The sequence below is a fragment of the Aplysia californica genome, unplaced genomic scaffold (assembly GCF_000002075.1).
Source record: "Aplysia californica isolate F4 #8 unplaced genomic scaffold, AplCal3.0 scaffold00374, whole genome shotgun sequence".
NCBI lineage: Eukaryota > Metazoa > Mollusca > Gastropoda > Aplysiida > Aplysiidae > Aplysia > Aplysia californica.
The window spans coordinates 526611-537829 of record NW_004797644.1 but is presented as its reverse complement, the minus strand read 5'-3'; the positions used below and the strand labels follow the sequence as shown (position 1 = coordinate 537829).

At 38.8% G+C, this 11219-nt stretch overlaps 2 protein-coding genes across 2 annotated transcripts in view; one reads left to right on the top strand and one right to left on the bottom strand.

The window, feature by feature from the left end:
* Positions 1-1050, top strand: part of LOC106012449 — a gene marked incomplete in the record, with an annotated part of 2556 nt that extends 1506 nt beyond the window's left edge. Inside the window, 1 exon segment of the mRNA XM_013085450.2 lies at positions 1-1050. Coding sequence (XP_012940904.1) covers positions 1-462 — 462 coding nt within the window.
* An 8922-nt stretch (positions 1051-9972) lies between these two features.
* The window catches only part of LOC106012446, a gene marked incomplete in the record, with an annotated part of 28765 nt that continues 27518 nt past the window's right edge, over positions 9973-11219 (bottom strand). Inside the window, 1 exon segment of the mRNA XM_013085440.2 lies at positions 9973-10238. Within this exon segment, the coding sequence (XP_012940894.1) occupies positions 10054-10238 (185 nt within the window).

The following is an 11219-nucleotide window of genomic DNA, read 5'->3' as shown; positions in this document are numbered from 1 at the left end:
AGCACTGCCCTCAAACACGCAGGCGATGTGTTTGTGCCATGCCAGCTTATACCAATTTTCACGCTGGCAAGAAAAAAGCACCCTTACTCTGTGCATCCACTGCAAGTTGAATACTTCTGGGATTTTAAAAATCTGTCACAAGACTTTAAAATTCTCAGTGTGAGAAGAGACTCCGATGACAAAGAACCTGTCAACTGGACAAACATAATGGAGTTGAAAGTCACAAATGATCATCCGTCTACTGTCTTTTACAAAAACAGTCACAAACAGGAGACATACACGTCCCTCACATTAAAGCGTCAACAGGCTGATGTCAAGAAATTTCCGTTGTTGAAGCTGAACAGTGGGCCCATCAATATTCCTGCTTCAAAGTATGAGGACCTCATTTCCCTGGTCTCCGGAAATACGGCTCTTGTGAGAGCTGATGAGCACAAAGCGTTCTATATGTCTTTGCCTCACTAAGCTGTGTATTCATTCATTTTCGAAGTTCCTAAGCATATTTTTACTTGATGTATAAGTAGGCCTACCAATTTAAAAACATCTTCCATTTTCAGATAATAAAAAAAAATTGAGACACGCATTTATAATTATTGTTCTGTCTAGACCCAATGATTTTCAATTTCATGTATAACGTAAAATGAGGATGCGTTCACTGAGGTAGGACGTTTGCGTGCGTGTGTGTATGTGTCTGGTGTCTGCGTGACGTGAGCAATATGGGAATAAAAAGACATTATAGGCCCTAACCTTTTTCAATGATACCCCTGTACTGCGCCCTGGAGTTCTTTTTATGTTTGATAATGATCGTAGCAAGCTACGGCTGCTTGTTCGGTATTTTATAATGATATTACAACTGCTCAGCTGAATGCTGCTATGTCAATGAGTTTGATTTGTTTACTTTATTAAATCCAAGGTGGATGCATGGTAAAATCAGTTTTGGTTTAATATTTCGTGACAAAAATATTGCTGCCTGAAACAAATGTGTGTTTAATACAATTTGTGCACTTGGTTCTTTTGTATTTCTTCTAACGCGATTAAAATATTTCAAAGGAATTTACAACGTATTCTTTGTATTTTTATGGGCATATCCTGATTTTGAGGACACAACTAAAAATTGATAATCACACGTAGAGACGTATCGGAAAATTTCCCCGTTTTTGGCGGGAAATTGCCAACAGTATTGCACTGCGACTGATCCACATAGTGGAGGACGTCTCCGTGGTTACTATCTTCAAATTTGGTAAGGCAGCGAAGAATCATTTGTCAGTAAAAAGAACAAATGCATATTAAAAAATTAGCTCAAAACTTTAAACGGGTCTCTTGAAAAACAAAGAAATGATCAATACGCCCCTACGTGAGATGGGCGAGGCGGGTTTTTTTAAATAAAATCTGCTTGTTCTGTAGAGTCTTGTCCTTGAGCTTGGCCTGGATTCCCGGGGGGGGGGGGGGGGGGGGGGACCTGACTAGCTCATTACTTAGGACTGTAGGACATGATGATAGAGACTGTCTGTATACTGTGTGTGAGTTGAAGATGATGGTTTGTGTGTGTGTGATGTGTTCTTTTTGGAATTGGTTGGGGTGGAAGTGGAGCATAGGGTCTGTGGCATCTGAGACAAGTTCTTTGTTCTTGTGGTTTCTGTGTGTGATTCCATTTTAGTTTTTTTTGGGGGGGAGGGGGGAGGGGGCTTAAAACCGTCCAGACATAACGTCTCTGTTGTTAAATACACACAGAAGTGTACAGTTGAAATTATCTGTGATATGCATGTAGTGTAAGATTTATTTATACATGATATGAATAAAATTTTGGTCATTGTTATGAGCATTTGCTTTGACTTGATTATTACAATTACATCAATACATTTGTGACATCTCCAGGTTCTGCTGTCTGGTTATTATTTAGTTCTGCTTTGTGTTTTTCCCTCTGTGTTTGTGTGAGTGGTCAAGTGATAAGGCTGTTGGGTGTGGGTGGTTGGCGGGTGCTCTGGTGTGGTTTGCTCTTTCCTTCCTATCAAACATCTATCGTCCTTATCTCTCCTCCTTTTTAGTGTATGTTACTCTCTTGTAACACCTCTATTCTTCTGCATTTTCATTTATATGACCGCATTAAGTTGCAAGTGCCGTAAAACTTTTACTTTAGAAAAAAAAGGCTGTTGGGATGGCAGGCAAAAGGTCGTCAGTTTGGATCTCATCAGGGTCCCGATGTTGTGTCCTTGGGATAGGCTCTTGAGGCGAATTTTCCCTCGCTTCACCCAGGTGTGAATGGGTACCTGGCCATAGGCAGCGAAAGATAATGTTAGTAGTGTGTTAGTTACTTATCACGTAAAGTGGCTGCTTGCAGTGTGTGCTTCCCAGGAAGTTGAAGTTGTTTCAGAATTCTGTCAGTAGTATCAGGTCTGCCAGGGTAATAATATAGATTGTAAAGCGCATAGAGCTTGCAGTTAAGCGGGATTTTGCGTTATACAAATGCTATTACTATTTATCAATATATCAATCATTATTACGCGTACTTGGTCTGAGCCTATGGTTGGATGTCGTCACTGGTAGATCCAACACCTTTTTTTCCCTCTTTTGTATCTGTCGTAGGTGGTTGGTGGGTGCTCTGGTGTGTTTTGCTCCTTCTTTCCTAGATCCTATCAAACATCTACCGTCGTTGACTCCCCTCCTTCTATTTTGAGTTTGTTACTCTCTTGTAACACCTCTAATCTTCGGCACTTATATGACCTTATTGTGTTGCAAGTGCCGTAAAATTCGTACTAAAACTAAAAGCTTTTTAGTTGTACACACCAGTGTCTGGTGCAGTGGCTAGGCAGGCCACTGTCAAATGCAGAAGACCCAAGTTTGATTCCCGTTTTAAAGAATATTAATCTATTGAATATCTCCTCAAGCTTTCTGCTGGGACGTTTGTTGCATCCCTCTCCTCTCAGCCCAAGTTGACCCTGACAGGCAGGGTCGAAAGCCCGCCTCCTCCTACTAAACGATTTTAATATATCATGTTAGCAGGGGTAGGCCCAGAACAACATACTTAGGGAACCTAAACAAATGGGTAACAGGGAAAGATCAGGGAAACGTAGCTTTTTTTTTAGAGCATCTGAGCAAAGGAATGAATGGAAAACCATGATCGCCGATGTCTGTCACAGATCTGGCACTGGATGATGATGATGTTGATGGACGCGTTAAAGACCACATATCCAAAAGGTGGACATTAACATGTTCTTATGCTCAGTAAAATTGTAAATGGGCTGATTGATCAATGTCATGCTCATGTCATAACTGCCTGAACTGCATACGAAGAACTGCTGCTTTTTCTTTCCTAATCATTACTATCGTCATTTTTCCTCGACTTCTTTTCTATGTTGTCACTCTCTTGTACTTTACTTTTTTTTACTTTTATCCGCCGCGTATACCCTTTTTATAGTATAATACCCTCTCTTGTGACCTGCTGTTTCCGGGGTGCCTTGATAGTCGAAGCAGACTTTGTGTTGAGGCTTCAGGGTTGAGCAGAGTAAGTCTGATTCTCTGAATGGACTTCTCTGTTGACATTCACCCCTTGGCGGTCATATGACCTTATGCACCGTAAAAAAAAAACCTCTACTAAAACAAACAAAAAAGACCTTATTAAAAAACCCTTGAAAAACTGAAACAAATTACTAGCAGGCGTTGAAAATATCACGGTTTATTATTGAGTTATTTGGTAAACATGTAATAAATAAAATACGGTTGTGAAGGGATGGAATCCTTTGAGTACCGTGACTAAAATGACTAAATGATGGTGCACATTAGCGCATTTATGGTGCATGACAGCAAAGAAAAACAACGATTAACTGTGGCTGGGAGGCAAAAATTTTTTTTTTTTAAATGTTCGCAATATAGTTAATTGAAAGGGTTGTAATTAATACTATCAATTCCTGAAATGCACGTTAGATTATTAATTAACAACTAATCTGATTGAAGCCACTAATGATAAGCTTTGGTAAGAGATTGAAAAAGCATTTGAAGGAAAAAGAAGATAAACGAAGAGACAACTGTTTCCGCGCACCCAGTGATACTAAACAAGGCCATTGCATAAAAGCGATTGAAACTGTATTGTCACAAAAATGAGCTGACTTTGTAAATGATTTCATTATGTCATCTCCAAATTAAAATTTAAGTTAAATTTTTAAATATATTTAATTTATGCATGCATAAAGAATTATAAATCATGAATTTGAGAGAGAGAGAGGGAGAGAGAGAGAGAGAGAGAGAGAGAGAGAGAGAGGGGGGGGGGGAGCGAGGGAGAGGGAGAGAGAGAATGCTGAAGTTATGAGCAAATGATTCACAACAAAAACCATACTAATCACGACATGTACATGTGCTCTTCTCTGCTGGCAAAATACTCCGCGGTATACTCACGAGTAATGAAGATGTCTTCATGGAACGACAATCTTTTCTTTCATGTAGGGGATTTTGATACGCTTTAGATCATTTAAGAGGCGGGCTGCTGACCCTGCCTACCAGGGTAAACCAGGGCTGAGAGTGGGGGGGGGGTGCAAATGTACAACTTCCCAGAAGAAAGACTGAGATTTAAAAAATAATATATATTATTCTCCCAACACGGGAATCGAACTTGAATCTCCTTCGTGCAACAGGGAAGCACCTAACCACTACACCACAGACGCCAGTTCGACAATTTACTAATCTCAGAAATAAATAAACTGCATTACTGACCCTTGTTGAAAGCGAATGGATAAAGTGCACTAGATCTACTCACCCTGGTACAGAGCGAATTAATAAACCACATTACTACTCACCCTGGCAGAGAGCGAATTAATAAACTGCATTACTCATCCTTCTAGAGAGCGAATTAATAAACTGCATTACTCACCCTTCTAGAGAACGAATTAATAAACTGCACTACCCACCCTGGTAGAGAGTGAATTAATAAACTACATGTACATTAGGTCTACTCACCCGGGTACAGAGCGAATTAATAAATTGCAGTACTACTCACCCTGTTAAAGAGCGAATTAATAAACTGCGCTAGATCTACTCACCCTGTTAGAGAGCGAATTAATAAACTGCATTAGATCTACTCACCCTGTTAGAGAGCGAATTAATAAACTGCATTACTCACCCTAGTAGAGAACGACATTTATTTATACTTTGTGCATGTACATGTGTGACAAAATGCAAATTATGACGGCATCGGTAATGAATCGAGGGGAGCACAAAATCTTTCCCAGTTTTCAGTTCGAAAACCCCCCCAGAAATGTTGGAACGACTTTCCAGTCTCCCTGTACGAAGTCAATACGGATGAATAATTATGAATAATATAGTACACAGTACTTGTGCTGACATGTACAGATAGAAGACTTAACACAGCCGATTAATAATCTTCTATATTTCACAGGTGTACAAAGTTATCTGATACAATTTGCCAAAAGACAAAACAAACAAACAAACAAATAAATAAACAAAAACAGTAATAATAATGCGGCTATGTACATCTATTTATAAAGTATAATTATCCTTTAAAGATGTGTGAGGAGGTAATATATTATTGACATAGTTACCGGTAGGAAGGTATACATCATTATGTAAGAAATAGGGATATCATAAGTACATTTACAAAGAATAAACCATTCAAACAAAGGCCAGACAAATTCACACAAAACTCACCTACTGGTGAAATTAAAATAAAACAAAACAAAACCAATAAACAAACAAAAAAGCACCCCCCCCCCGAAAAAACAATAGAAAACCGAACCAAACAAACCAGTAATAAAAATAAACGCAACGCATCTCAAGAACTCAAGATTCATTTCCACCTTAGAATGACAAATTTCGGGCCAAATTGTTTCGAACTGTCTGTTGTCCTCGCGTGTATGCAAGACTGTAACAGAGATTGATCAGAAAACCTGGAGTCAACCAATGAACTCAGGCAGTTGGCAAAGTGGCAAAGATGAGGGTGGGGTCATCATTAACATTATTCTACGTTCAAACGAAGAAATGGAATGAAAAATGCCATTACTTTACTGTACCATTTACATTGTAAGAAATCGTTTCAGACATCCTTTTCAACATAAATGTAGGCCCTACCTATTCAACGACAGAAAGATGAACGCTAAAACAACTAGAAACTAGAAAACAGGAAACGTGTAGGCCTACTTTGTATTTGAAGCCAAACGTGGTTTGGATTTATTTTTGGAAAACAAAACAAAACTAAACCTAACAAAAGGGCAAACAAAATGTCAGGTGACAAAGACAAGTAGACACCGTAACTATAACTCTTTCATCCTCGATGTCTCATTTAATGCAATGGATTCTCGCTATATTATTATATATATAGCAAGCTAAATTAATTTGATCTGACAGATAAAATAAACCCTTCGAATTATCCATGCACACAACGAACAACATTCACTGATCAAAAGATGAAGTTACGAACATGACGTAATCATTTTCAGATATCCAAGAGTGACGTTCTAAGCATTGTAATAATCATACGCATTTTAGTTTTGGCTCAAATTGAATGTACCCCATAGTGATATAATAGTGAATCGGAAATACGTCTGACGGCAAGATCTCGGATATTATTTGATGTTAACCGCATTGCTTTGAATCTCTCTTACCTTAATTAACAAAGGTTAAAAAGACTCGATAATATGGTCTTTGGTGGGACAAAGACACACACTAAGAGAGTCGGTAATTAAAGCATGGTAATATAACATTGTTTTATGTACAAGGCGTCTAAAAAAAGATGATGTCTGTTCAGTGTACCTTATATTATATACTTGTACATGAAAGCATCAAAGTTTTCCTTTTCCGCTTCAGTAGTCTCCGCTTAAACGCACGCAATACAAAAGCACGCTCCACTCAAACGCATACTTTCGTCAAAATGATGGGGGTTTTCTCTATAATTTAGACGCAGAAACGCACGGCCACTCCCTCCAAACGCACGCTCCGATCCCTGGAACATGTCGACAGGTACAATGAAGTTGTTCACCAAGAAACACATGCATTGCTATTTATTGACCTGGCACTGCTCCTATGCACTTTGCGACACGGCATACGGTTATTCAAAAAGAAGAAAAAACAAAACCAAAAACATAATTGCATAGGTTTTTATAAGCGACCCTTGCAAAATTGTTGGCCTAAAATCATCATTTAAACGGTTGGCAACCTTCAAATTTAGCACACATCTCATACTGAACGGTGCCAAAATATACCTACATTCATGCAAAGTACCTTTTTCAAGGACGCTATGTGAGATCGAGCCAAAGATAGTACATGAAAAGATGGTCCACTCAGGCAAAAAAAAGTGTCCGCCGGAAGTCTGCTCTTTGCTTCAGATGGCGCTGCAGTCTGTTTTGAAGCTCTCTTTCGTTTCTCCAGAAGAAGAATAGGAATAGCACCTCCTTGCGTGCGCAGATCGACTGCTGTTCATCAGCTGTTCGGGTTCGTTCAGTGCGGAGTTTTAAAGTTTTTAAAAATTTTAATGACCTCTCGCCTCTTATTCTAAAGTCAAATTAAACGAAGAAAACAGTCGCCCCTTCCTCCGGAAAAGGTTATTTGTGAGGCACCGTGGTGGAATCAGGCTCTCGTCAAAATAATCAAAGTGAAGAAACTTGGCATTTTTCCGCAGGTTTGTGAATTTTTATCAAATTTTTGTTTTTGGCTCAACACCTTTCATGCCTATTAAAGAACTCATTTCTGTGGATTTTTTTGAAAAGCATTGAATAAAGGCACAAAAATGTAAATTTTCAGTTTCCACAAACTCTTAAGCTAAGGTAATAACTAATCTTTGCGGCCATTTTCTCACTAATTTTACCTCTGAAAACAGGTGACCCCCACCTCCTTCTTTCGCAAATATCTCGACTTGTGTTCAAGATAAATGGATATTTTTTTCATCCAAATAAAGACAAGTAAATACGCTTTAAGATGATACCAATAACTCTACATGCCCAAAAATTGACAAGAGCCTGATTCCACCATGCTGCCTCACATTTGTCAGCGTAACCATTTTAAAAAAGCGTTCTTCCGAAATTTGAATTCTTATTTATTCAAAAAACTTGTTAGTTTCACTTTGGGTTTTTTAAAACACAAGTAGGATAACTCTGTTTGCAAAGGGTGCGCATTTGTGAAGAGGGCGCCACCGAATTTAGAGGACACTTTTTTAATTGGCTCAAAGAGAGGAGTGGCCCCTCTTGTTACGTAGACTCTTTGATCGAGCTGAGCCTCAAACATCCGAATTCACAATCTCATGATTACGGGTTCTCACTCTTTTGTGACCCGCTTTTTCCGGGGTGCCTTGATAGTCGAAGCAGGCTTTGTGCTGTTGAGTTTAGAGAGGTGAGCAAAGTATGCCTGATTCCTCGTTCGGATTTTGTGCTGTTGAACTAAGAGAGGTGAGCAGAGTAAGCCTGATTCCCTGTTCGGACTTCTCTGTTGACATCTATCCCTTGGTGTTCATATTACCTTATACAGTTGCCGGCGTCGTAAAACCTTACTAAAACTAAAACGATTACGGGTCCGGTAGCCAAATAACTACATTATAGTCGCCTATAATATTTAATTAGCTGAACATCTCTTATTATGGGATAATATCCTGTCCTAATATTCACTATCCAAAGTCGGTTCAGAACGAAGTATGATGGACGACGCTATTTCTTCACTGTCTTCATTGTTTCAGGAAGCAACATCCCTGCACTCCCGACATGTCCATTGATGCTCCTTTGTTCTCTCCAAAATGTCGCCGAGGGTCTTTCCAATGATTGTGCCATTGCATATCTGTCTGGTTGAACGTTTTTTTGTTCTTTCCTGCAAGGATGCCGGATTTTCCGCTTCCTTTTTGTATTCCCAAAAGCATCCTCCTCTCCACGGAAGTACAGGCCTCTCCCTCCCTGTCTTCCTCCTCAATCAGCTGGCGAGAGAGACATTTCAGGATCTCGACCCTATCTGGTTGAACCGTGCTGTCAATTGAGGTGGTCTCACCAGCCAGTCTGTCGGCTTTTTCATTTCGACCACGCTAATGAATCACTGGGACTATTGGATAACTTTCCCTTCGGGTGTTATTCTTAGAAGGAACAGAACAGATCCACACTTCATCGTGTTTTATAACTTCAAAAACATAATACAATGAATTATGAAAGGGTACATAAATGTTTTATATCCAAGACAAAGAGATGTTAATGTTATTGAGTTTGATTAATGAATAATGTGCGTTTCAAACAGATAATTTCGTACAATAACATTTGGTGTGAATCATTCATTGTAGAAGAATACCTTTATGTTAACACTTATTTATATTCAACAAAGGTAGAAATAAGCCAGGATTAGATCATCCTTTTAAAAATTAATTTCCAACACCAACTTGATTACAGGCATAGAAATGTATGTATGTAAGTATGTATGTATGTATGTATGTATGTATGTATGTATGTATGTATGTATGTATGTATGCATGTATGTATGTATGTGTGTGTGTGTGTGTGTGTGTGTGTGTGTGTTTGTGTGTGTGTGTGTGTGTGTGCGCGCGCGCGCGCGTGTGTGTGTTTGTGAGGATGTGCGAGGGTTCGTTCGTGCATAGCAACAATAACTACCACAAAGACATACATCCACCCTCGTTTCACAATAAACACATTCCCATCATTCATAGTCCGTATTTTTTACAACGTACAGTTTAGTTTCAACATTCTACACCACACTTTTTTGTTACTTTACTTTACTTTTTCATCCTCTGTTGCCGATAAGCGTCGAGGGGAGATGCAGTTTTGTATGGTAGGCCAGCTCCGCAGCTCTTTCAGTTGTGGTGTTATGTTTTCTTAGGGTTTCCTTGACACCTTTTTTGTTTCTGCTCTTTAATTTGGGGTTGGTTGGTGGGTGCTTTGGTGTGGTTTGCTTCTTCTTTTCTATCAAACATCTATCGTCTTTATCTCCCCCTCCTTCTATTTTGTGTTTGTTACTCTCTTGGAACACCTCTAATCTTCGGGCACTTATATGACCTTATTGTGTTGCAAGTGCCGTAAACTCTGACTAAAACTAAAACTGTTTTTTAATTTTTCCCTTTTAATTTTTCTCTCAGATCAGCACTCCTTTCTGCGGATGTGTGGTCCGCGTTGAGCATGTGCGATCCACCAGTCTCTTGATGTCGCCTCGCTGGAAGTAAGCCTTGCACAGCTTGTCGTCTCTTGCATCGTAAGGAGGGATGATGTCCTTGTACTTGTTCCGCTTCTTTTCCGTGATGATGGCGTCGTTGACGAAACCTAAAATTCGATAGATAAGATAAGATAAGATTGGCGTCGTTTAGAAAACATGTGTTCGATAGAGGTAAGGTAAGGTAAGGTAAGGTAAGGTAAGGTAAGGTAAGGTAAGGTAAGGTAAGGTAAGGTAAGGTAATATAAGGTAAGGTAAGGTAAGGTAAGGAGGTAAGGAGGTAAGATAAGGCAAGATAAAGTAAAGTAAGGTAAGGTAAGGTAAGGTAAGGTAAGGTAAGGTAAGGTAAGGTAAGGTAAGGTAAGGTAAGGTAAGATAGATAAGATAAGATAAGATAAGATAAGATAATTCAAGGTAAGGTAATGTAAGGTAACATAACGTAAGATAAGATAACACACTGTACTGTAACATAACATAACATACCATAATATAACCCAACCTAACATAACAAAACATAACATCACATGACATAACACAACATAACACAACACAACATAACATAACACAACACAACACAACACAACACAACACAACACAACATAACATAACATAACATAACATAACATAACATAACATAACACAACATAACATAACATAACATAACATAATATAATATGACATGACATGAAATTACACTACTTGACATAACATAACATAACATAATATAACATAACATAAACATAACATAACAAAACAATATGTCATAACATAAAATATCATAATATAACAAATAACACAACACAATAGAACATAACATAATATAAAACAATACTTCAATGTCCCTGTGGGAACTTTCCTTTGCCTGTACAGGAATGGTAAAAAATACCCCCACATAATAATTATGTAGATGGATCTATGGGGGCTCTAGTGGCCTAGAGGTCAAGATGTTCACTTCTCATTCAATATGTCCCGGGTTCGAATCCGGATGGCAACAGACATTTTTCTTCTCTAAAATTGTCTCCTGTCACCTCCTTTCCAGTTCTAGCAATGTTCTGTTGTCTGCTTTCGTCCCCATTTTCTGCTCCCCCCCC